Genomic DNA, 27,186 nt, shown 5'->3' with positions numbered 1-27,186 from the left:
TGCTGTGGACAGGACCTGGTGGGGGCTGTAGTGGTGAGCTTATTGGACATTTTCTGTCCCTTGGGGGCAAGAGTCTCGGGGTTTGGACCTTACCTTTGGGGAAGCCCTCCAGTCCCTAGATGGGGCCTCTCCTGCCAAGAGGGTTGCTGGTTTCTGTGTCTGTCTCCCTGACTAGTGTGGGTGCTCCTTGAAATGGGGCCTGTCCTGGGGGTCTCCGTGTCTCCCATCATCTGGCCAGGGCTGGCCCGGAGCAGTGCTCAGTGTGTGAGTGGAGGCTGGTGCGTGTTGGGCAGTGAGAGCCATCAGTGGCCTCCAGTGTGGGCGAGTGGGCTCCCCCCGGCTCTGCCTCCCACCTCAGCTCTGCATCACGACCCCAGGTTGTTTTCAGGGTTTTCTTCAGCAGAGGTCGGTGGGCTTGGGCAGCCCCTGTGGCTCTCAGCCTGGTTTGACTCATCTCGTCCTTTCTCATCACTGAGTCTGGTTTTCCTTTTTACTTGATCTGCCTCTTTCCGCCCTTGGTGATTTGGCTTTTTCATTTCAATCTAATTAGAACTCCCTGCCAGCAGAAGGCAATGCAGGGCGTTCTCACCGCAGTGCTTTGGGAATTAGTCACTCGGTGCCCATTGTCGTTAATGGGAATTTGGCGCCAAGGCCATTTATCCTGGTGTCCTCAATCAATACAGTTAAAAATCTGTGGCTTCTAAAATGTCAATACCCGGCCTGAAATATGGAGGGCCAGCAACATTTTATCTCGTTAATTTATAGTTCTGACGGGCTGTTGGCTTATAAGACAACCATGAATCAACACCTAAATAAAATCCGCTCACAGATTCATTATTTTTGGTTGCTCCCGCTTCAGTCTGTAATCTTCCTAACAAAACGTCTCTAGTACATTAGGCTGAGGTGGCCTCAGGGAACCCGGGCTGACTCCACGAGGGCTCGAATGTTGCCTGCCTTATGAGTCAGCTGTCCTGCACATCAAATGGGCCAGTCGCCTCAGAAGCCCCCGGAGACCTTACTCAGTTCAGTTCCACTGGTGCTGGTGTCTTGCAGGTTCCAGCCCCTTGGGCAGTTGCCCCCAGCCTGGCTGTTCAGGCCTCAGAGGTACGCGGGGCCTCTTACTTTGCATTTGTTGGCTGCAAAGGAGCCAACACATTCTCCCTGGAGCCCTCAGGGCCCTGGCTGGAGGGGGCACCCTGTCCTTCTTCCTTTGGTCTGGTCAGCTTTCTTGACGTGTGTCCAGCCTGTCCTGGACGTCCGTGCAATGCCACCTGGTCCCAGGTACCTGATGCCGGAGGAGCACGGATGGCGGAGCAGATGTGTCCTTCCACTTCGTTTCCGCCTCTGTGGGAGGGGGGCGCCGCCCTTGGCTGGCGGTGGGCTGGTTGAGGGGAAGAGCTGAGATGGTGTTTGTGGTTGCTTTACAGAATGCCTGGCCCAAGGTAGGCACGTGACAAAAGATGTCCCTCCCCGCCCTCCATCACTGCCCCCCGAACCCCTTCAGATGGTGGGACAGAATGACCTTGTTGCTGCTGAGTGTCCAGAGACTTCAGTCGCTGGGCTTTGGTGGCTCTCCTTCAAAAGCCCCCAGTCCGATGATCCCCCAGCCGGCTTACTGGTGTGGCCCCTGGTCCCCTGTGTGGGTCTGAGGGGCAGGCTGGGAAGAAAACAGGCCTTCCAGGGTTCTCCCAGCTTCTAGTCCATGTTTTGCTTCGCCATGACAACATACTGCTAGTGGTAGCTGGCAGCTTCCTCCTGGTGATGCACGGCAGCTGCCCTTCATTTAGGTGCGCACCAGACCTCCCACAGCCCAGCCTCCAGGCACCCGGTGCTGGAGAAGGTCCATGGCCTTCTTTACTCAGATACCCACTGCTAGCAGCCTGGGCTCCCCCAGCCCCTGGTTAGCTCCTCCTGCTCTGGGGGTCCCTGAGTCTTTCAGTAGGAGGCTGTGGGGCACGCAGACGAGCAGCCGGCCGGGACGGGACCCACACATGGCCATTACTCTTGTTGTCCAAGAAGTGCGTTCTGGTCATCGTGTTTGGGGCCCCCATCACAGAAGCACTCCAGGAAAGGGGACTATCCCATAGGCAGCGTGTGCTGTGGGCCCGGCCTGGGGTGATGCGGCTCTGGTTCCTAGCACTCTGCTTGGCCTGTATTGAGCTGAGATTAATAAAGAGATGTTAGTCCCTTTGCTTATTATGTATTTAGTCTCTACTCCAACCTTTGAAGACAATGTTTCTATCCCCATTTCACTGACCTATGAGACCCTGAGGCTGGGAATATTCAGGACTCGCACAAGGCCTCACAGCTGCAGGGACAGAGCAGGGTCCACCTCTGGCCTGTGTGACTGGCAGAGGCCGCCACGTCTGCTTCCCTGCTGTGGACGAACCGTTTGCTTAGGGGAGCCTGCTTGCTCCCCCCACCCCCGCCGGCAGCTGGCTTGCCTCCTGTGGAGATAACTTAGGGCCTCCAGGAGAAAGGCGCACTGAGACGCAGCTCGACTGGGCCTTCTGTAGGAGGCTTCTCTGGCTGCTGACGGCCGCCGCTCCAGTGGGAGAACTGTTAGCCGTGACGATCTGAGGACGCTCGGCATAGCAAGGGCGAGAAGTATCCAAATTCGAACTCTGATGAAGGGGACCAGGAGTTCATGGGGCTTTAAAGAAGATGCCGCAGATGGGACTCCTTTCGTGCTGAGGGGTGCCACTGCCAGGTCTTGGAGGAGGTGCCTGGGCTTCTCCATTCTTTGGCTTTTGAGCGCCATGACTGTGTCCCCCTAGTACAGCTCAGAGAGACTCAGTCAGGCATCCTTCAGGTGTCTGTGGAGGCAGGAAGTCACACCCCCAGTGGCGTTGTGAGCCCCTGGCCGGAGGGCACACGTACAGCTCCTAGTGGTACTGGCATGTCTCGTGTCTGTCCTTGGGGCCCAGGGCTTTGCCTGGATGGAGACACGGAGTCTCTGTGGGGCTGGAGCCCAGTGAGGGCTGAGCTGACATTGGTCTGGGTGCTGCCCCTCCAGTGCCTTCTTGCCCAGAGCAGCTGCCCACGCTCCCTCCCACTGATGCAGGCGGGCCCCCTGTTGACTCCCCTGCTTTTCCCTCATCCTCAACCACCTGTTTTTCTCCTAAACTCATTCCTTCACCGATGCCCTGCTCCTGGCCTGCTTTCAGATGAGCTTGTTCTCCGGGCTGTGCCTTCTTCAGCCCCAGACAGTGGCCCCATTCCCATGAGTACCCTTTCTTTTCACTCTGAAGTGTTGTTCTCTCCCGTCTCACGCTTCTTTCCTCCCCTCCTTCTGTACAGCTTTGGGGTATATCCAGAACTACCCTAGTTCTGGATATTAAATCCGATGTTCTTGGACTTCGGTGAAACACCCTGCCAGCCCCTATCTCACACTTTGGAAGGTGCCTGCAGGTCCTGCCGCATGTCCACACACATCCAAGCCATCACCCTCTGGATGGAGAAGAGGTGGGTTTTCTTCAACGGGGCTAGTTCCCTGGCTTCCATCCCAGCCCGGGCGGCGCATCGTCTCTGTGCTTGCTCATTGGCCGCCCCCCGGGGTCAGGCAGCCTCCAGGGACCGGCCAGGAGCCTGAGCACCGGGGCTTGTGGGGCCCCAGAAAGCCAGCTTACGGCAAAACTTTTGTACACACCTTGTTTGCAAGTTGAGAACTTTTTTTTTTTAAATTTTAGAAAATTCAATCTTGCCCAGGTCCAGATAATGAAGAGCTGTGGCCAGACGTGGTGTAAACGAGGGCTCACTGCTGCGCCCCTGCTCTTGTTTGGCAGCTGCGGCCTGTCAGCGGGGCCCGCCGGCTTCCACGCTCTCTTGGCTCAGGACAGCAGCTTCGGCACTTTCTTACCCTGGTTTTGCGGATTGGAGAGCCCCGCTGGGCTGAGCTGGAGGCCCCCACTGCTCCGCAGGGGACCTGCAGACGCAAGCCTGTCTGCCTCTCCCCCGGACCCTTCCCAGGACTCTGCTGAGGCGGCCGCTGCTTCTGATTCACAGAGTGTGATTTGGAAGTTAGTAAGCCCCTTTTCTCGTTAACTTGGAGTCAGGATGGTTAGATTTACAGCTGGCCGAGTACTTCCCAGAGGATGAGTGTAACGATATTGATTTTAGCGAAATGAGTCATATACCGCCTGCCTGGAACACATGCTCGGTCACCACAAGCCGACGGCATCAGCTTTCCCCGCCAGCGCCTCCCTCCATGTGCGCGAGTCCGTGGACGTGAACAAAGAGCTGAGGAAAAGGAAAGGTCACAGATCGCTTGCAGTCAGTCGGGGCAGGGTGCAGAGAGCAGGGCTCTGGGTCCAGCCTCCCTCCCAACCCCAGCAGGGCTGACTTGTGTGGCCTAGTGAGGGCCTACCTCCCTGAGCTTTCATTTCTCCTGCTGTGAAATGGACGACTTACACCTACCACAGTGCGTTGTGGCATGACATGTGCAAGCTGCACGCAAGCCTGGAGGTCGCAGGTGCCATCTCCCTGGAGAGGAGGGCATGAACTTCCCCTCTCTTTCTTGGGAACCCATACTTGGGTTTCATCTGACCTGGATCAGATGTCTCTTGTGTGCCAGGAACTAGGCTGGGGGCCAGACATCCTGAGTGGAAAAGGAGGACCCTTGGGGACCCAGAGCCCTGCATGATGATAGGGTTCCCCAAGGTAGGCATTGAGGGGACAGGCAGTGTTGCCCCAGGCACGTGGGTGGTCTCCTGGGTCTCTGCCTGAGAAAGGAAAAGGGAAACTCGGACGAATTCCCCGGCTAGTGTTACCAACTGTCTTGTCTTAGCAACACTGGCGATGGGAGCTTGGGTAGTCATAGCAGTGTCAAGAGAACAAATGGAGTTTCTGCATTCTGTTTTAAACATATTTTTGCTCTAATGACGATTTATAGTTTATTTGTATCATTATTGATTCAAGGAGGAAAAGACGTGATTTTTTCCTAACTCCAAGAGGATCTGAACGGTTCTTCTACTGGTTGAGTTCATTATAACCAGATCAATAAAGCCAGTGTTAGTGGATTAAATATTTTAAAACTCAATTTCCTGTAAGCAGCATACAGTGAACAAATAGAACTTTCTATAACAAACATGTAAACAAGCAGAGATAGTCTCAAGGTTAAAGGTTACGTAACAACTTTGTGCTTTGTCATTGTGCTTAAAGTAGCCTCGCCAGAGAGGAGATGACAAATAAGGTACTCGATGTGTGAAAAGGTAGAGTGGGAACAAATTTGACGAGAAAGGACCTTCACCTCCACTGTGGCTGGTGTTCAGGTTGGAGATCGTCTCTGATGAATGCCTCCAGCCTTTGTCTGTGTCTCTACAACAAAACATAAAGGCTAGCCCAGGGAATCATGTTCTCATAGTCTCAAAACAGAAACTCTAGATCATTCCTCTCAAGGTTTCTGCTGTTAAAAACTTACAGCCTTTGGTTTTAACTTTTAATTTAACCAAGGATGAATTCAGTAATGGGTTTAATTTCTTTCAGTCAAAGGCTCCCTTTTGTTGTTTGCTCTCCACCATGTCCTCTGGAACACTTGGTGTAATATGTAGTGCGTATGTTGCATGTCGCCCTCCAGACAGCCTTATGTGTAGGAGGCTCTGCAAGGTTCCTCCCCTGGAAATGACAGGGCTGGGATAGCACCTGGGTCTATGTGGCTCTCAGCCCCTCTTGCTGTCCCACCTCCTGCTCCGAGCACAGTGCTGGACCATGGCGGCTGAGGTCCTGATTTCTGAGCCACAGTCTTGTGCTCGACCTCCTTCCCTTTATGTTTCTCATTACAGATCTGGAAGCTTATTAAAGATATTATTTATTTATTTGTTTGAGAGAGAGAGGGAGGGAACATAAACAGGGGGAGTGGGAGAGGGAGAAGCAGGCTTCCCGCTGAGTGGGGATTTTCCCCATGCAGGGCTCTATCCCAGGACGCTGGGATCATGACTTAAGCTGAAGGCAGATGCTTAACCAACTGAGCCACTCAGTTGCCCCCAGAATTTTAAAATCTTTTAGTTTGGACCCTTTTAACAAATACAGCAAAGACCCAGTTCTTCCAAACAAAACTAGGAGAAAAGGCATAAACCATAGCTTGTCTTCTAACCAGGAACATGTTAGTACTTAAGAGACATAGATTCTCTTCTCAGTCTGTTTAGGAGGTTGAAGAATAACATGCAGAAATACATGTTTGTTTGTTTGTTTGTTTTTGTTTTTTTTTTTTAGCAGAAAAGGTCCTCATCTTTTAGCAACTCAGCTTTCGCTTTCCACCCATCTTTTCCCTATTGTTGGCAAGACTGTATCACTGCACTTTTTTGAAAAAATGGGCTAATTCACCGCCATTTCTGAAATAAGCAAGTATACCATGGTCCAAGAAATGAGGAACACTTCCCTCTAGGCAGCTGGCTTGTTTCTCCTTTTGGGCTTAAGGACTGGCAGTGAATCTGAACCAGCAAGAGTCAGCAGTGGACTCGGTTGCCTCTAGTCAGGAAGACAGATTTCTGGCCTGCTGGGGCCTTCTTGGTGGTGTGGGGGCCACAGTGGCATTTACGTGCTCCTTTTCCATCTAGGGGGCACACGATGGTTGTTCCTTCCCTCATCCCACACACGGATCCCCTAGCTCTTTGTCTGGAGCAAGCATCCGAGGCCTGAGCTGCAGGTCTGAGGCCCATCCTGAGAGCTCCACGTGTGCATCTCTGAGTCCTGGCCTGGGTGTGTGGAGACTGGGGCGGCAGCCCTCGGCTCCATCCTCCCTAGGAGGGGGTGGCTGCTAACTGGGCGCATGAGGGGTGGTTTCTGACCACCAACTGTAGCTGGAACAAGTTGCAGGATAGAAGAGGAAGCTCAAGGAATACCAGGTTTCTAGTTAGATTAATTCCTGGGGAGGGCAGTTCTTGTTTATTGGAGAGAGTTGCTTGTCTGTGGACCGGGTGACAGAGTCACATAGGACCCAGACTACTGTGAGTCTGCTCATCTCTCCAATGACTTTTTGGAAGAATTCTTTATTAAAAAAAAAAAAAACCTCCAACATTATGACAACAATATTAGTATAACTTAAAAAGTTATCTCACTACCCCTAGAACAGTTCACTTCAAGTTGGTGAATCTCTTCCCAGTCTCTGTCCATACCAATCCCTACTTAATACTTACGTAATTCAAGAATAGGTATCAGGCATTGTCCGTCTTGCCAAAGAGCACTGTTTGTGATTCCAGTTTTAAGCAGCTTTTCAACATTCCACCAGCAGACTCCCCCATTTGCCTTAACTGCTCCCCTTGGGTTGGACAGCTATGCTGTTGCTTGTAGTCCTGTCACTGTCACAGATGATAACGCAATGGCCAGCTCTTGGCAACATTGCAGTGACATAGGATGACCATGGAAATCTTTGTGCACTGCGTGTTTCAGCAACAGTTAGGGGCTTGTTGAGCTTAAAGAAGTGTAGAATCCTCATTTATAAAACCCCAATGTTCTCTGATGGCAAGTAACTGTAAACTATGGGCCCCTGGAAGATGTTGGAAAAAAATCACAATCATCCATCATGGAAAAGGTGACACTTCAATAAAGAACAAGAGAGTGACTGCTTTCCAAAAAGTTTGTACTATGGGAAGAATGTTTTGAAAACTGATGTTTCTGTTTCCATCATTTTCTAAGTTTTACTGCTAAAAACTATGTGAATGTGTCACCTATTAAAAATGCTAAAATCTGCATTCTTAACTTGGGAGCATTTTTTCTAGTCTGCTTTAATATCCTTTAAGTGAAAATTCTGGTGGATTTTGAATTTGGTTGTTAAAAATATGCAAGTGCAGTGATACCTCTCTGATTAGTCGCAGGAACCGTTCTTTGACCCGAGGGGAGCCGCAACTTCCCTAGCAAAATGTCCACACAGTCCTTTGGATCAGGGGTGGGTAGGAGTAGACAGCATCTCCCTTGATGCCAGTGGTGGATGTTTTCCGTCCAGGTCTGTGCATCGCTGGGGGAAGTCTTTGCTGGCTCTTACAGTCCTCAGTGAGTAAACTGAAGCTGTAACTGGGCTGCTTTCAAATCACTGAGTCACTGAAAGTTCCCTACGTCCAACTGGAAGTGGAGCCAGTTCGGTAGCTCTCACTAAAAATGTTGTAACTCATTTAATTTAATGATTTCAAAGGGCTTTGTTGGTGCACTTAGTAAATGGCATGTTAAAATATATTTGAAAATGCTGGTTATTTTGTCCTTGTCTCATCCTTTAAAGTAGTTTATTTTTGGTATTTTATTTATTTATTTATTTATTTATTTATTAATAAAATTAACACATAATGTATTATTTGCCCCAGGGGTATAGGTCTGTGAATCATCTGGCTTACACATTTCACAACACTCACCATAGCACATACCCTCCCCAATGTCCATAACCCAGTCATCCTATCCCTCCCACCCCCCAACAACCCTTAGTTTTTTCATGAGTTTAAGAGTCTCTTATGGTTTGTCTCTCTCCTGATCCCACCTTGTTTCATTTTTAAAATTTTTGGTATTTTAATACTCATAATTTATTGGCTTGGTAGCACATTGTGTAACTTACAAACAACCACACTTCTTGAAGCTCCGTGCTTAAGGGCTTTTCCTTGATGGGGCATGCTGTCAGAAGAGTGCAGAGACCACGGATCTAGGCAAATTGGTTTTATAAAGGCTCCTGCTGTAACTCGAGAGTACCAATCGATGACTTTCATTTCCTTACCTGGTGAGCTGGTAGAGCACTGTGTGGGGGTCCTGAACACAAAGCAGGGCAGCTGGAAGTGCTTTCTGAAATGAATGAGCAAACACGGTTTCTGGGTTCCTAGAAGAGGAAATGATGCTTGAGATCTTGGTGTCACAATGGTCGTCTTCTTGGGCACCAGCTTCTTGTGTCTCTAACTGCCCACTGCCTCTCTAGCGAAGGAGTTTCTGTGAGCCGAGGGCAATCAAGGTTGTCCCTCTTGGGCTGGGGGAGCCCTCGCTGACATCTCTGAAGGATGTTACCTTCAAGTTCCTGGTGGGTGTGGTGCATAGCAGGTTCCATGCCTGGGATGTGCGTAATGGCCTGGCCTCTGGGGATATGTTCAGAGGCAGAACCAAGACCGCTGATGGTGAGAATGGCTTCCAAGGCCAGTCTGGTTTCTGAATACATTTTCAGTGGTATTGAATTGAGCACATGAGAACTACAGCCAGTGCCCTGGGCTTGCTTTGGAACCCAGCAGACCTGAGCTCAGGGTCAGAGATCCATTCCCCACATTCCCTGAGCCCAACCTGTTTATATAACTGACCTCTAAAAGATCCTGATGACAAAACAGACATTTTTCACACTGTATGTGTGTATGTACGCACATTTGCACGTGCACCCGAGTGCGTGACAGCAGTTTCACGACAGACAGGTAAAGGGCAAGGACTGTCTTGAATCTTGCTGAACCAGGGAGACCGCAGTTGGCCACACCATCTGTCCGTGCTGGCACTCAGGGCTCTATGGTGTCATGTTCTCATTTGTTGCCCAGAGTATCACGACACCCCCTATTTGCCACACCCTGTAGCAAACCATTCATGGATTGTTGTAAAGTCGTGATTGTAAGACAGCTGATCCTAAAAAGACCACTTTGGAGCATCCTGCTTATTTGTTTTTAGACTCCTAGGTAAATAATCTCTCTACTAATTGTACAGCTTTGGTAATGTTATGTAATCTCCCCGAGTCTCGGCTTCTTCCAGGTGTGGAGCAGGGGTAGGGCATTGTGTGATTTAGATGAGTTGATGCTCAGTATTTACGGAACACAGGAAAGGTGGCGGCGTTCATGCGTCCGGCCATTAGCTTAGCCATTGGGGAGTTCCGCTAATCAAGGGTGGGGATGCGGGCTCGATCTTGAGGTCGAAGTTGCTGCTGCCCCTGTTGTACTTCCAGAAAGTCTTGTGGCCCCCTCGGGCCCAGATAGGTGGTGTCTGCCCGTAGCTCTGCGTCAGATGGCATCCGAGTTTTAAGGTATTCGTTTTGTGATCGAGTATTTCTTAACTCACTCTTCTCCATTTTGTGTTGTAGGAACCCAGGTCTTCAGTGGTCAGAGTGACTTTAGGATCACTACCTTGAAATTTCATCCGAAAGACCACAGCCTTTTCGTGTGTGGAGGCTTCCACCCTGAAGTCAAAGCTTGGGATATAAGGACCGGCAAGGTGATGCCCATCTCCCTTCCGCGGCCTCTTCAGGGAGAGCTTGCCACGGCTGTGTGATTGCCTGGGGTGGGCCGGCATCTAGGTGCAGGACCCCGGAGAGGGGCTAATTACCATTCATGTTTCATCACTGCTCACCATAATAGAAACATTCTTGAGTTGTTAGAATATTGAAACATCAGAGGTGCGATTCTATGTAACCTGTTACTGAACACATTTACTGAGCATCTATTGTGTGCAAATGTTTCTAGATGGCATAAAATGAATCAGCTTTTGGGTTGCTCAGGGGAATAATGTTGGATGCAGATAACTGGTGTGGAGTTGCACTGTGCGTGTGCGCTTTTGTGTGTGTGTGTGCATGTGTGTGCGTCTTTACCTGTGTGTGTGTGTGCATGCATGTGTGTGTGTGTGTGAGGGTGGGACAGACTTTGGGGGGCAGTGAGGGAAGGGCAGCCACAGTTCAGTGGGGAGCACTTTCAGCTTGGTGTGAGGAAGGCTTCTTAGAGACCACGTTCCTTCTGGAGCCAAAAAGCTGGTCATGATCAGTCTGACAGAAGTGGTTTCCACTGCACTACACCCACCCTTTGCCAAGCCGCTGCTCTTGTTGCCTTCACCCACTTAAAAAATGGCAGCTCTGCCTATCTAGGTGTTCAGGCCAGACCCATCAGAATCGTCCCTGTCTCTGCTCTTCCTCTCACCCCCACATCCAAACCATCAGCAAATCCTGCGATGACTCTGGTTTAAGCTGCTGTTGACTCTTGCTGGAATAATTGCAGTAGTTTCCAATGCGGTATCTCTCTCCCCACTCCTTACAGTTTGTTCTCAACAAAGAAGCCAGAGTCAACTGTCACTGTGTACGTCAGATGTGCTTCTCTCCTGGTCAGAACCTCCAGGCTCTGATTTTGCTCACGGTAAAGGCCATTGTCCCTGCAATGGCCGATAAGGCCCACATGATCTTTCCTCACATCCTTCTCACCATCTCCAGCCCCATCATCATCCTTGCCTTTCCTAAAACACATTAGCACATTCCTACCTCAGGGCCTTTGCATCTGCTGCACTTACCACCTAGAATGCTCTTTTCCTGTTTTCTCTGTAGAGGCTCCCTCCCTCTGTCCTACACAGTTCGGTTCACCTCTCCAGTAAGGCCTTCTCTGACTTCTCTGACCACCCTGATGGTCACCCCCTGGCATTCACTAGTTCCCTTTGCTCCCTCACTATTCTCCCTACCCTTTATCACCACCTGGCATACTGTGGATTTTACATCTTTATATATTTGCCTGTCTGCCTTTACCTGAACATAATAAGCTCTGCCAGAGGAGGGATTTTTGTCTGCTGTTGACTTCTAGCTCCCAGAATGGTGCCTGGCAAATAGCAGGCACTTGACAAGCCTTGGTTGACTGAGTGGAGGGATGAAGGAAGAAGGCACCCATGCAGAGTATATATGTGTAGAAGGTAGGAGTATGAAATGTGTATGGGGACCAGTGACCGACTTGACCTGGCAGGGCGTGGGCTCTGGGCCAGGGGACTGGCCCTGAGGAGAGAGGCTCTTAGTCATGTGAGTCTTGGTTTGGCTTAGCAGTGAGAAGCCAGGGCTGAGGATGAGTTCATGGAGGGGTAATGAGGAAGAGACGTGGCCAAGCTGCCTCTGGGTTTGCCCCATGACTTTAGGATGACTTATTTTCAAGATCTGGGAAGCACTGCCCTGGTCTAACAGAGGCACCCAGCAACTTGAGTCATATAGAATAGTTTATAAGACCCATGTTAAGCTAAACTTTGAAAGAAGAAGGTACAGAATGTAAGAGTGTCTGCCTGCATTTGGGATTCAGGGGATTCAGGGAGCTTTGGGGTCCCACTCCGAAGAGCTCCGGCCTGCTACAGTGCCAAAAGGTTCTGCCTTGAAGGCTTCCCCTCTAGGACTGCCTCCTGCCCCACCTTGGACTTCCTGGATTTGAAGGTTCAGTTGGCTGCTGCAGGAAGATATTTTCCCAGCAGGCTGCTAGTAGGGACTCCTGGTGCTTTGAGAAGCTAAGAGCAGAAACAGTTTCTCTAAAGAAAATGTAGTTTTGCCTATAGGTATCTTGTGGGAAAATTAAAGCATGGAGAGATGTACTCTTTAAAAAAGTCTCATATTTTTCTTTCATAAAGAAACTTCTTTTTACAAAAATATTTGGAAAAGAGAGAAAAGTTACCCATAAAGGAGTGGACACAATGGATTAAAAAAAAAACACCACACAATTACTGGAACATTTATATTTGGGCTGTGTGTGTTGGAAACTCTTAGTCATGCTGTTTGAAGAGGGACCTTCGATTACTGAGCCTCTGCTGACGGCCACGTCCCTTAAAGGTGTGCTTACTGTTTTTAGCCTCAAAGACCGAACACGTAAGAGATTACTCACCAAAGACGCCATCTGATTTAAGAGTTTGTTAAAAATATTGGATTTTCTCCTAGGGCAGACGCCATCTGACAAGCTCTGAAAAAGCTGGGGGAGAAGCAATTAGAAGCAGATGTTGCTGTGACTGGTATTGGCATGTTTGCGAGTCTCTCCCAAGCTAATAATGTGGGTAAAGGGATCTGTGCAATGTTTGTTTTTATTTCCTCTTTACCAACAATCCAAATGCCTCTCCTCACCGTCTGGGTCACAGGCCTAGTTGCATTTGCATCAGCAGGCTCAGAGACAGCTCTTTCTCCTGCTTCAGTTATGTTTCCTCTGACAGGTGTTGCCCGAGTGTCTCAAGTGGGCACAGCCAGAGGACCAGAGAGGAAAGGCAAAGGCTCTCTGACGTCCTGGATCCCCCTTGGGATGGCTAGGGAGCGCTAGTGTACGTGGCGCTGTCCCAGGTGCTGAACTCTGCGGCCCTCTCTAAGGATGAACATCTGGGGCTGAGCAGCTTGACTTTTTGGGACCACCCTCAGAGACAGTGGAGAAAACTGCAGGTGGAGGCAAGAGGGCCACAGACCTTAGAGTAAAATCAAAAATCAAAACCAGCTTCCCCTTTTAAATATGACAGGAGGGACTGTTTTATTGTAAGAGTAACCTGTGATCACATAAAAAATGAGAGAGAGAAGTAAAGAGAATAGTGGGGCCAGCCAAAGGTAGACATTAGTAACATTATAATACTTTTTTTCTTTGTTCTTTTTCCATGTGGTGTGTGTGTGTGTGTGTTTTAAATGTGTGTGTCTTTTTTAAAACGTTGTTTGGTCTTTTATTTATATATTTATTTATTTTTTAAGTTTCTATTTATTCATTTGAGAGAGAGAGAGACAGAACACAAGCAGAGGGAGAGGGAGAAGCCCACTCCCTGCTGAACTGGGACTCAGTGTGGGGCAGGATCCCAGGACCCTGAGATCATGACCTGAGTCAAAGGCAGACGGCAGCTAACTGACAGAGTCACCAGGGCGTCCCTGGTCTTATTTTTATACACGGTTTTATATTTTGCTTTTCACATAGTACTGTAATTTAAGGGTTTTCCTTGTTATCACAAACTCTTGAAGAATTTTCAGTCCATCCCTTTGATGCAGAGCGCTTAGCTGACTCCCTTCTTGCCTTATCCCTGGTGCTTAGAGCCGAGTCTGGCATAAACCAGCACTTGATAAAAGTGGATTGAATGGGTCATGTTCAAACAGTTTAACTTATTAAACCATTTCCCTAAGTTGGACATTGAGGATAATTCTTTTCTTTTCTTTTTATTGCCACTTAAAATGAATAGATGTGAAGGTGGAGATCAGGGTCAGTAAACTAAAGCCCAGGGCTGAATCTGGCTTGCTGTCTGCTTTTGTAAAGTTTCGTTGGAACATAGCCATAAACACTCATTTGTGTATTGTTTGGAGCTGCTTTCACACTACAGTGGCAGAGCTGAGTAGTTACAATAGAAACCACATGGGCTGCAGAACCTGGCTGGGCCCTGCTGTTGGGTAGGTCTGGCTGTGACATCTGTCACTCTATTGATTGTCAAGACTCAGCCTCCCGATCTGGCTGACAAGGTGGGAGCCCCTGTGCCTCCCTGTATTAGAGGCATTCTTTTTCTTTTTTAAGTAACATATAGTATATTATTGTTTCAGGGGTAAAGGTCTGTGATGCATCTTTCTTACACAATTCACAGCACTCACCATAGTGCATACCCTCCCCAGTGTCCATCCCTCAGCCACCGTATCCCTCCCACCCCCCTTCACTCCAGCAACCCTCAGTTTGTTTCCTGAGATTAAGAGTCTCTTATGGTTTCTTTCCCTCTCTGGTTTTATCTTGTTTCACTTTCTCCTTCCTTCCCCATGTATTAGAGAAATCCTTACAGAGACCTTGTGCTCAGAGAAGGTCTTTTACAGAGAACTGGTCTTCAGTCAAATTTTTCTCCATCATTATAATCTCCAAACAGACCACCCAGGTCTGTAAGACACATCTGTGCATCTAGTGCTGTCATATTAATGTTTATTTGCTTCAGCTTATGTCCTAGAACTCAAATCACTGGGTCAAAGTGAATCAGCATTTTGAAGGCAAGGGGTCCGTTTCCAAGGGCAGAGGTGAAGTGTGCTGTGGTGGGACAGAACCCATCACCAGTGCATGACTGCGGGGCCGGACCACCTCTGTGCCGCCGTCTGAGAGAATGGAGCCTGAGTAGTTGGGACAGATAACTTTTAAGCTACTTTCCAATCATATGATTTTATGATCCTTAAGCTGAGCCAAATGATGAATGTTGGGATTCTGGACTTCTCAGGGCCAGCCCAATTCATTAGAGCAAATGGGCTGTTTGGCTTCCCTCTCTTCTTTTCTTGGACGATCTCTCTTTGCCTCTGGTGTGATGATCGGAGCACATCTCTCATCACGGCGGAGTGCCTTGACTTCATTTCCAGCAGGCCGGCCGTACGTGTTCTGTGTGAATCGGCTGAGCACGCGTGCTCGAGCTGGCGTAATACCACCAGCGGGATCTCTGACTTCTTCCTCCAGCAGTGTGCTTGAACGTGGGTGTCGCCTGGAGTCCAGGAGGCCCGGGGGCTGGATTTCGTGTCACTGTAGGGTCCCTCTCTCCAGAAGCCCCTCCAGCTTCCCGTGCTGCTGGCCTGAACGACAGGAGACCTGGGCTCACAGCCTCCTTGTTCCACGCATGCAGCTGGGTGATTGTAGGCAAACCCTGTAGACTACAGTCTCTCTCAGCCGTGGTTTCCCTGTTGGTATAGCTGAGGGGCAGGACAAGGCCATCTATAAAGCATGGCTTTGCACACTGCCCGTTTGCCAGTGAGCACCTGGGGCTCTTGTTAGGATGCAGATTCTGTGTCAGCAGGCCTGCGGTGAGGAGGACTTCTTAGCCTGTTGGGGCTGCTAGAACATAATAACCATGGACTGAGAGGCTTAAAAACCAGACATTTATTTCGCAAAGGTCTGGAGGCTGGGAGCCTGAGATCCGGGTGCCAGCATGGTCAGGTTCTGATGAGGACTCTCCTCCTGGCTGGCAGAGGGATTCTTTCTTGCTGTGTCCTCACAGAGTGGAGGGAGAGAGCTCCGATCTTTTCACCCCCTTAGAAGGATGCCAGTCCCATCATGGGGGCCACACCCTCATGACCTCATCTAAACCCTATCACCTTCCAAAGGCCTCTCTTCCAGATACCATCCCACTGAGGATTAGGACTTCAACATACAGATTTGGAGGGACACATCCAGTTCATTGCACATGAGATCTTATACTTTTAACAAGTTCCCAGGAGATGCAGAGGCAAATAGTCTATGGACCGTACTTTGAGAAGCCAGGGCCCAGAGGGCCTCTGAACACAGAGGTTACTTGCTTCTGTCATGTGAGCTCCCTTGGCTTTCACCCTTGATCGGTCCGTACTGTCTGCGACCTGTTTCAGTGTTAGCTCCTTGCCTTCTTACTTGACTGCGGGTTCCTTCAGCTGATAGGTATTACAGCTGCCCATGGGGGGCCAGCCAGGTTGGGTCATGTCAGTGCCCCAGCATCTCTCACAGGGCCTGGACCAGACAGGTGCTCAGGTAGTATCCTGGATCAGTTGTCCCTCTGGTCATGATGGATCCCTGAAGCAGTACTCCCCCACCCCTCCAGCTTGGAGGCAGTGGCTACGCCGGGATCTGTACAAACGAAATGGCCCTCCAACAAGTGGGATGTAGAGGCTAGCAGCAGTAAGCTGCAACCGGTCACTCGGGAAGCAAGGACAGAGGCAGGGACCTTGGGTGACCCTGCATCAGGTGAGGTGTGTCATTGTGATCCTGACGGGCAGGGGCTGGCTGGCTCTGAGCCCTGGTGCTCCCTGGTGTTTGGTAGGTGACAGTAACTGGCCTCCCTTATCTCCAGCCTCACGGGTCCCTGGCTCTGCATGCAGCAGGGACTGAGGGTTGTGGACCCACAGAGATGTCAGACAGGGTCCCAGCTCTCCAGGGCCTGCGGGAAATGCTCAGGACAGTTACTTGGCAGTTACTTCAAAATTCACTCTAAGATGACTATGTATTTGAGCCAAGTTAACATAGGTATTAAATTCATCCTTGTATCATGAATCAAATTTGTGAGGAAACTACAGATGCTTCAGAACCATACTGCACAGTTAGTGAATCACCCTTTTTGTAAAATTAAATTACGGAATCCCAACCTCAGCAAATTACCTCTCACTTGAGCAGGATTGAGCCCTGGAAATTAGAAAAGTTCTGGCAAACCTAGGTCATGTGACTCCTGACCTGGGATCTTGGCTTCTGCCCTGGTTCCTCTTCCCTTCTGTGGGCAGAGCCGGGGTTCTGCTTGGCTCGTGGGAGAGTTGCAGATGCATTCGTAAACCTGTTTGGGTCTCCAGAACACTGACCCCCACCAGTTCCGGGATAAATTCTCATGACTACGTGGCTCTGACAGGCTCACTTTTGCTGTAGTACTGATTTGACACGAATCATCAATATTTAATGCTTGTTCTACATTTTCTTCTTTCTCTTTTATAAAGCTTGTAAAGGGCCATCTTGACTTCCAGATCTTGTGTTAGTTTCTTGACCTTCTCCTGGAGCTTTGTTCCAGCCCCTCTGCCAGTGTGTGTCCTGACATGCAGGTGACAGTGGGGGAAGCTGCAGGCTCTCCCTCCTGACTTCTTGGACACTCACCTTGGTCTCTTACCACAGCCTCTCCCTCGTGTGTGTAGTTTCCCAGCAGAATGGGGAGCTCCCTGAGGACAGCGATCGTGCTTCATTTGCTGCTCTATTCCCCACACCTAGCAAAGTGTCGACCTGATAGTAGACCCTGGGTGGGAGGGTGGGGGGTACTAGTGCCTGAATAACAGCCCTGATCAACACCAAGGTTTATAAACCCCATCTAGTGAGCCCATCCAGGAAGCAGAAGCTGAGCCACCATTCATTAATCTGGTCATTTGACGCGTCTACTGTGGGCATCCTTCCCCCGAGCGGGGATGCTGTGAGCAGGCAGAGCCACCACTAGCTGCTGACCTGGGCTGATGCGTGGCCGGAGGCACCGTGGGGGCATCAGTGAACACTGTTGGCCCAGCACCCACCCTGTCCAGAGGCAGCCAAGGCGTGAGGTTCAGAAGCTCTTCTGGTGATTCTAATGTTGAGGCAGAGCTGTGAACCACAGCCCTGGGGGCCATGGTCTAGGGGCCTGGGTGAGCGTCCTGAGGGGCGTCGTGTAGGGTCTCTGCCCTGCAGCGTGCGACAGGCTTGGTACCATCAGTTTTCGTGGCATTGCGGGCAGGTTGCTTATTTGCCCTAATGAGGTTTTGATTACTTTCCATTTGTCTCTTTCATCAGCTTTATATTAAAAAGACTTTTTATTTGGGCTCATTGTGTTTTCTGGAGTTCTAAGTTTTGCCTCAAACCAAACTGTGTGTGCAGAGATGAAGAGTTGGGGAAGGGCCTGGAGAACCTGGTGCAGAGAGGAGCATGGCCACTGCACTCCTTGTGACTTTGGCGGCTGCCCATCCTTTCTGGACTGCTGGTGCCCTGTCTGTTGAGTGGGGGTGGGGCTGGGGGGTGCTCTTCGGCCTCTGCCAGCAGTGGGTACTTATCCCTGCCACCTGCTGGCCCCTGTACGGAGGACCTCTGTGTCCCAGGTCCTCCAGTGCCCAGCAGTCCAGGGCGGCTGTCTCCCCAGTCCACTGGCAGGGCACCCAGGTTCAGAAAGGTTCAGTCTAGCATTCAGCTTGCATATGGCCTGCTAATAGTGGGGCAAGACCTTGAGCCAGGTGGCTGGACTTCCACAGTCTGGCAGGGCTTCCTGTTCATAGCGTGAGTGAAACTTGAGTCTTGTGTGTAAGGACAGCACCTGGTCAGTGAGTGCCGTGTGCTTTGTTCACTCAGCCCGGCTGCGTGCAGCTCCGTGCCTGTGTCAGGGCTGTGGGGGGTCCTGCTGCCTCGGGCCTGAAAACATAGCCCAGCACGTCTGTGAGTGCAGCCTTTCTGCCCCCAAGGGGTAGGTGAGGAAGCTGTTCCGAAGGGGGTAGCACTCAGCGCAGGGGCTGGCAGCCGCTGTGGGGCATGGATCTGAACCCAGGGCTTATTCTAAATTTTCCCTCCCCCTAATTGCACATTTTGTTTATTGATGTCATAAAAATGTTATGGGCCCCTAGCAGATGCCAGGCATGTGGTGTGACAAAATCCAGTTAGTCCTAGCTCCCTAGAAGCAACTGGTGTAGAAGGCGGCACTATGGAAACCCCCCTGAAGGCATACGTTTCTTCAATGTGTGGTGGATCTTTCCACCTAACCGGCTGCCGTCACAGGTGGCTGGGGGGTCTCTGTATGTCTCCTGGGTCCTCCAAAGTTTTGGGTAGAGCTGGGGGAATGGTTCCCAGAATCCAGAACTTAGAGACCTGCCACCCAGCCTGCCCCTTCTCTTCAGCTCCACTCTGTTGCCCTTTCTTGGGGCTGCCACACTCCTCCCTAAAACCTGACATGTGACCGGAGCTTGGTGGGTAGCAACAGGAGACCCATGGGACTCAGGAGGGATGGCCTGAGACTGTTAACACCCCTTTGATGACTTCTGCCCTTAAAAATGCAATAAGATATATCAGAAAATAGAAAGTGTTGATTCTGGACCTGTAATGCCTATATAAATATAATATTTATATAATTCTAACTTATGAGTCCTTTATAATGCATTTTGTCACTAAAATAATCTGTTACACTGAGCACCACTTCTTGAGATTTTTGAAATCTTCATATTTTTATTGAAATTGACTCATGATTTGTTTTACTTGAAAACGTTTTTTAGCTTGCTGTAACTATGGCATCCAAAGAAATCATGGGTTTGATGCCCTATCTATTTTTATCTTACTATGCTTTAAATACTTACTACATTTTTTGGTAACAGCTTCATTGAGATGTAGTTCACATACCATACAACCCACTCATTTAAAGTATACAATTCATTAGTTTTTAGTATATTCATGGAGTTCTACAACTATCACCGCAGTTTCGAATGCTTTCTTCACCTCATAAAGAAGCCCTGTGCCCTTCAGAGGTCACTTCTCATCCCCTGTCCCCTCCGCCTCCTGCTCCCTGCAGCCCTGGGCAACCACTGCTTTTGCTGTCTCTGTGCATTTGCCCATTCTGGACAGTTTGTGCGAACATAATCCTGCAACGTGTCGTCTTCTGTTTAGCATCATGTTTTCAAGATTCATCCACATCATTGCAGAAGCCAGGATTCCCTTCCTTTTTCATGGCTGAGTACTCTTCCATCACATGCCTCACCACTTTGTGTTCACCCATTCACAAGACGGTGGGCGTCTGTGGTGTTGCCATGTTTGGGCTGTTATGCGTTGTTGTTACGGACGTTCAAGTACAAGTTTTTGTGTGTACATACGTTTTCATTTCTCTTGGTCCTACCTAGGACTGAGATCACCAGGTCGTAGCGTAGCTTTACTGGTGACCTTCTAAGACTCTGCCAGGCTGTTTCCACAGTAGTTGCACCTTTATTATCCTTCAGGTTCTGTCATTTATTATTAGATTCTGTCTCCTCTTTCATTCCTCATATTGGCATTTGGGTTTTCTTCTTTTTCCTTTTTTCTTAATCAGTACAACTAGAGATTTATTGATCGTTTCAATGAAGCATTGATTTTCTGTGCTGTTTTTCTCCTTTCAACTTCATTAATTTCTGCTCTTATTTTTATTTTCTTCTCCTTGCTTTGGGTTTAATATTCTCTGTCCCTAATTTCTTAAGGTGGCAAATTAGATGACTGATAGGAAGTTTTTTTAATATAATAAGCATTTTAATGCTGCCCATTTCCCTCTAAGCACGCATCCCACAAATCTCGATACGCTGTATTTAATTTCTGTTTGATTCAAAATATTTTGTAAGTTTATTTTTACTTCTCTTTGACCTGTGGGGTATTTAGAAGTATATTATTTAGTTTCCAAATGTGTAGAGATTTTCTAGATATCTTTCTGGTATTAATTTCTAGTGTAAGTGTGTTATGATCAGAAAATGTACTTGGGGGGCGCCTGGGTGGCTCAGTGGGTTAAAGCCTCTGCCTTCGGCTCGGGTCATGATCCCAGGGTCCTGGGATCGAGCCCCGCATCGGGCTCTCTGCTAAGGAGGGAGCCTGCTTTCTCCTCTCTCTCTCTGCCTACTTGTAATCTCTGTCTGTCAAATAAAATAAATAAAATCTTTAAAAAAAAAAAAGAAAGAAAATGTACTTGGCATGAATTCGGTCCTTTAACACTTGTTAAGATTCATTGATGGCCCAGGATACTATCAGTCTGTTTGGCTGAGTGTTCCATGTGCTCCTGGGAAGAATGTGTGTTTTGCTGTTGTTAGGTATGAGGTAGAGAATTCTGTAAATGACAGTGTGTTCATATTAGTTAATGGTGTTGTTCAGTTAGTTCTTCTGTCTTTGCTGATTTGTTGTCTCTGTTGTTTTAGTTATTGGGAGAGCTGAGCCCCCCCCCCCCCCCCCCCAGTATTGTGGATTTGTGTCTTTCTGTTTTTCGGGTTTTGTTTTGTTTTGTCTTTTTGCTTTTTGTATTTTGAAGCTGCCACCAGGGCTCCACTGGGAGCATGCTCTCAGGTCAAAGCTGTTAGAAAAATAAGAGAAAGAGACAAAAAAGAGCAGCTTACGTCTGAGCCGGCCACTTCATGTCCTTACCCCTCTTCTCGTCTCCGTGAGAGTCTTCAGGGAGTTGCTTTTTGTGTTTTACCCAGAGTTTTAGTTGTGATCAGTGGGTGGGCAGGCTGCAGTGGGCTTACTCTCCATCTTGACCCCACGTGGATTTTGAGCGTATTTTTTTCTTGGCCTTGGCTTTCCGCTCTTTTACTGGCTGGATGCTGCCTGTCCTGCAGTCTCCACCAGGTATCCTCTCCAGGAGCTGATCCCAAACCCCACTGGTATGGATTCCCCCTCCCTCCCTCAGTCTGAGTTCTAGCTGCCTGTCAGTGCCATCTCCCGACTGGCCTGTGAGCCACGTGAGGGCTGGGGGACACGGCGGTCTTGTCCAGCTTGGCACCTCCAGACCTCCTATGTGTTGGCACAGGGTCAGTGGCTTAGGCAGTATTTCTGGAACAAATTACTGTGAATCTGCGACTTAACTCTGCAAAGATTTTATGACTTTAAGAAGGTTCCTGTAACCCAAACCCGTGCCCCAGCAAATAGATTCCTGGGTGCAGGATGGTGTTGAGGGCTGTAGGATTTAATAAGCATATGGGTCTTCTTTGTGCCCCATCAGTGGACAGACTGTCCTGGCAGCCACAGCCTTGCCAAACTGCCCTCAAGGAAGACTGCCTGGTGCTTGTTAGCAGGCCTGGCGTGAAGGCTGAGAAAGGAGGTAGGATGTGCTGAGAGGAGGCCGCCGTGTATCCCGTGATTAGGCTGCAGCGAGTGGTCCACTCATTATTTTGTGCTCAGAGAGGAAAGACAGGGCACACGTCTCTTCTCACCTTCTGTGTGCCCTTTCTACACCAAGCACATTTCTCAGTTTTTAATTATAGTCTTTGACTTAAACGTTTTCTTTAAAAAGGTCTGATTATCTATCTCGCCTCATTCATTTATTCATTGAACATTTGCTGAACACCTGCCATGTGTAGGACTTCTTCTTAATTTACAGGATTCAAAGAAGCTACAGGAAATACCTCACGCCCAGCTGTTGGCACCTTGATCCACCCAGTTGCTAGACCAAGCCAGAAACCTCAGTCACAGGTTTAGGATTGCTCTCCTCCCACCACCTCGATACCTGTGCTTTCCTCTCCTGGGGCGAACATGTAAGGTTGTGCAGGTTGTTCACTGCACACAGGCTCCTAGCTGAGGAGTGGCTGGGGCTGGAATCCAGCCCATGCTCCGCTGGCCAAGTCATGCCCTGGGTGTGGAGTGGTCTCCACCTAACGGGGTGTCTTTTTCTAATCTGCACCGGGGTGCCACATGAGCCAGGGGTGGTCCTGTCCCTTCCCCTCTGTCTGCTGCCCAACCTGATGAAATCCACTCCCTCTCTGTCCCCCAGCCTCACCCCAGGACTGTTCCTCATTCTGTCTTCTGGGGCCATTGGTGCCACTCCCTGCCCACCCTCTTCTGTCTTCCACCCCGCGGCAGTGTTATCTTCTGGCAATGCAAATCGGAGTGTATTCCCCTTTTACTTGGAGCTCCTCCTGACCTTGCAGTGCCCACAGGGCAGGTCCAAGTCTCCTGTCCAGGCGCGGGCGGCTCTGCACAGCCTGGCCTCTCTCCATTGGTGGCCTTGGTCCCAGCACAGGGCCTGCCCCACGCCCTCCCTGCAGCCGCCAGCTCACAGCACTGGCGTGGGCATGGTGGCAGCAGAGGACTTCACACCTTCCCAGACTGTATGACTTGTTTGCTAGGAGTCGGTCTAACACTTAAGAAAAAGAGTAGGCCAATTATTTTCCAAAGAAGGTGGAGGAGAGGAATCAGTCTGCAAAGGAGCAGCTGGAGATCTCGGGCCGAGAGCCGGATCCTGGGCCGTAAGGTCAGGGGAAGGGCCATCTAAGCTGAGGGAGGGTCCATGTGACCCGGAGACATACGTGTGCCCCTCCCTGGAGAGTAGAAGGGAGCTCATCCCCTAGACACTTGTTCCGACTGCCAAAGCGACGTGCTCTTTGTAGGCTCCTTGGGAAGCGGAAAACTGTGACGGGGAGAATCACTCACTCACTCCCAACCTGGCCGCAACCACCACCGACAGCTGGTCTTCCTCTTTCTGGGGTTTTTATGTGCATATTTACATTTTTATGTAATTTTCTCCCAGCTTAATATGATAGCATTAGCGTTTTCCATATTGTTAAAAAGTTTTTGGATGATACAATTTTTAATAATTACCCAGTATACTATAATGTATTTAACTGGTCCTCCATAATTGGGTATTTATCATACCAGTGTTTCCTTTATTACAACACAAAGGCAAACATCTCTGTGTAAATCCCTAGATGCAGAATTGATTAAGGGGTATGCATGGTTTTAGGTCCTGGGTACCACTGCCCCCTCCCTTGTAGGAACAATGCAATGACCTGTTCATCGTGAAGGACGGGCTTGGCGCATGAGTTTGTTCTAGCCTCGGTGTGGCTTATCTGTGCCCACCCCGCCATCCTCAGCAGAGCCGGGGTAGAGGGGTGGATGGGCGAGGGGGTGGGAGAAAGTGGGGTGGCTGAGGGAGCAGGAGGTGCTGGAAGAGGGACTGCCACCTACATGAGGCAGAAGGAGGTAGGCCTGAGGGCCATCGCAGCGAGGACTGTTTCTTTCTGGGGCCCCTGTCTTGGCTGCGGACCTGGGCCCAGGGTACAGCGTCCTCTGTGCTCTGGTTCATCTTCCTCAGCTGTTGGCATAAGCCAGTCACCCTGGCCTCAGGCCTTACACGGGCAGCCAGCATGGATCGCAGCCTGATGGCTGTAGAATTCAGGATGTAGAGTCAGGGGGGATAGAAGTATTGGAAATCAGCAGAGGTGTCCTTGAGATGCCAGAGCAGGGACCTGAGCTCTCCTGGACAACCAGCACTGGGAAGTGGGGCCACCGGAGGGTATGTGAGTGGTTCTGAGGGCAGACCAGGAGGCACTTCTCAGAGAAGGTGCCTTTCCGTATAGGGAGAGATTGCTGGAACCCAAGTCTCCGATAGCTATCAGTGTAGGACTCTCCCATGCACCCTCCCTAAGTGGCCCACAGGGACTTTGAACAATAGTAGTAATGCAGAGTGTGTAGCCCCGTTAATGACACAGACAGCAGGATGCTTGTCCCTAGATGAGAGTTGCAGACAAGGAGTGGCCTGCCCAGAGTTCCCCTGCCTCTGGGCCCAGTGCTTTCAGCATCCCTGGGGGCTGCCATGCCCTGGCCCCACCCGGGGGATCCCTAGGATCCCACTGCTGTCCTCCGGGAGGATGCCACAGCCCCATGCTTCCCCTCATCTCTTCTGTGTTCACTGAGGATCCAGAGCAGATGCGTCAGCTCCTGCTGGCCTCCAAATGTGCTCATGGGTGTGGGGACACAGGAGGTGCCCCGGGAGACGGTCCTGCCCTTCCCCTCTTCTTCATCCCTTCCTGCCCAGGGACTGGCTGCTTGGGAGGTAGAGCTGGCCTCTTCTGCTCCTTCTTCCAGCGGTCTGGTGGTATGAGATCCGCTCTGGCTTTGGATGGTGAGAAGCAGGGGCGGGGGTGATGGTCGGAGAGAGGTGTGCTGGGCATGGTGCATTCTCGGTAGCCCAGCCCAGAGTCAGTGCACTGCACAGTGGCCTTTGTTGGTTCCTGTGACTTGTTGGAGAGAGAGATTACCCACTCCCCTCAACCAGTACCCTGGTTGGAGTCATCAGGAATGGGCAGGACCCGGTATTTGGGGTTAGGTGGGGCATTTCTACAGCCGCCATCTCTTGTCCAGGGTAGGCCTGAGCCTGTGCACACTGCCTCTCCTTGCTGCTTGAGCACAGCGATGGCGAGAAGAGGTGCTCATAGGCCGTGCATAGCACAGGGGCCCCGACTCTGCAGGGCTGGGCTGCCCTTGGGGGGTGGCTGTATTGTTAGAACCCATTTAATCCGTGGCTCCATTGTAAAGTGAGGAAAACCAATTTCTCACTTGAGAAGATCAGTAAGGTGGATACATATGTAATCGTCTCTTTTCTGCTTTTCTTCCCTTCCCTAGTGTTCTGTATCCGTAATTTAAAATTTCACAGTGTCCGACGTGACGGCGTCTCTGTGGGTATGTTGGGATTCGTTTCCGATTCGGCAGGCACTCACTGAGCAGCTGCTCTGTGCCGCCGGCTGGGCAACCTGTGATGTGTAGTAGGGAGGGGCCGGGCTGCGGTGAGGATTGGCCTCCTGTTGGTCCTGCCTCCACCAGCTGTGTGAGCCTGGGCAGGCCACTTTATTTCTCTGAGTCTGGGCGTCCTCAGCGGCACGGTGGGGCCAGTGACCCCAAAGCTCTGGTTCTGAGGATGGAGTGAAGTCACATGTAAAGCACTTAGTAACATGCGTGGCACACAGGTGTTCACTTAGTGCCACCTCCATCCTGGTGTTCTTAGATGATGGCCACCACAGGGTTGTGTGCCCATGAGATCGTGGAAATCGTCATTCTGAGCTGTCTCTCATGTTGCTGGAAGCTGAGTGGGGGTTGTGCCTGTGGCCTTGCCAGGCTGTTTGCCTGACTGTGATGTGGGGTGTCTGCCCTTGTGACTGAGGACAGTCTAAACCCAGTGTGAGAACATGGCCCTGGCTGATCAGAGACTCTGATGTACACTCCCCCATGTCTTTGATTAACTTTTAAAAGAGAAGTGATTTAATTATTGCCTAGGAGGTACGGATGCTCCCAGTGTGGGGGAAGACCTGAAAGTGGGACCTCCGGAGATGTCGCATTGGGAATCCCAGCCCCAGGCACCCCAGCAGCTGTCCGAGCATCTGTGAGGCCCAGAAACCTGGCCGGTAGATACCCCTAGAGACAGAGGAAGGTGGCAACTCAGGACCTGCCCAGGGGTAGTTGGCGGCGTTCCTGGAGAGTGAGACACATGTGGCTGCTTCTGTCTAGAGATCCCCTTCATGTCCCCCTCTCCCTAGGCCTGAGGCCCCCGGCCTGCCTCCCTGCACCGTAGTCAGCAATTCAGGCTGCACTGAGGGGCCACACTTAGGAAGGCTGCCCTTGGGGGTATATTATGCTTCTGATTGGACCCAGAAAAGGTCTGGGTCCTGCCTCAGGCAGGACCCCCAGACAGTTCCAGGAGTTTCAGGGAGAGGTCTACTCCTCGCTGTGCTGGGCCCCATCCTCGCCCTCCCACACAGCCCCAGACGGATGGTGCCATCCTCCTCTCTGAGTTGTCTGAGGGGCGGTTTCACAGACCTTCCCTCCACTCCCTCAACCCATCCCTTTGTGGAGAAGGCCCAAGTGGCCCTTGTGAGTCCCCCATATTTGGTGCTCTCATTATCTGGGCCTCAGTTTTCCCATCTGTCTGGAAGAGGCTGAGCTTTATGACGTGGTCTGTATGGAGCAGGCTCCCCACCCCCAAGCACTAGGGTTTCACTGGAAACGGCTCAACTGAGGCCACATGCAGTGAGTGTCTGCTCCTCTCCTGGGGTCGGGCCTGCAGGGCCCAACGTAAGTCACTGTTTGTCACTTGCTCACTCCCACCAATGTCCTCGAGCTGCTCGGTTTAGATTGATTTGTTGGGATCCTTCAAACACTTACTGAATACCTGCTGGGTGACAAGTGGCCACGAGATGGAGAATGAGGCTCATCCCTGCCCTGAGCCCTGAAGTCACAGTGGAGGGGAGGACACAGATGCTACTGGGCAGTTAGGATATAGCATGATGAGAGCTGCCCTGGAGGGGTAATGAAAGGCCCACAGAAGGAGCTCATGAGTCTGCTTGGCACTTTGGGAAGGCTTGGTTGGCAGAGGGTTTTAAAGGATGCATAGGAGTTTTCTAGACAGCAAAGTCAGTGTAGGGCATTTTAGAGATAAAGAATACACAAAGGCATGAAGGTACAGAGGCATAAAAGAGCTCAACAGGTGAGGGAATGGTAAGGAGTCTGTGTGGTTGGAGTGCACACTGTGTGTGTGTATGTGTGTGTGTGTGTGTGTGTGTAGGGGGTTTAGGAAACAAGGTTAGCCTGTGTGTGTGTGTGTGTGTGTGTGTGTGTGTGTGTGTGT

General features: G+C 50.3%; 1 protein-coding gene across 5 annotated transcripts in view; it reads left to right on the top strand.

The window, feature by feature from the left end:
- WDR25 (WD repeat domain 25) overlaps positions 1-27,186 on the top strand; it is a 140,490-nt gene that overhangs the window by 88,638 nt on the left and 24,666 nt on the right. For all 5 annotated transcript variants that reach the window (XM_032839681.1, XM_032839683.1, XM_032839682.1 and 2 more), the window contains one exon: positions 10,016-10,146. In XM_032839681.1, the coding sequence (XP_032695572.1) occupies positions 10,016-10,146 (131 nt within the window). The remainder of the gene's footprint in view (positions 1-10,015; positions 10,147-27,186) is intronic.

Source organism: Lontra canadensis, unplaced genomic scaffold (genome assembly GCF_010015895.1).
Source record: "Lontra canadensis isolate GAN:19392208 unplaced genomic scaffold, GSC_riverotter_1.0 scaffold108, whole genome shotgun sequence".
Lineage (NCBI taxonomy): Eukaryota > Metazoa > Chordata > Mammalia > Carnivora > Mustelidae > Lontra > Lontra canadensis.
This window is presented reverse-complemented; position numbering and strand designations above follow the sequence as displayed.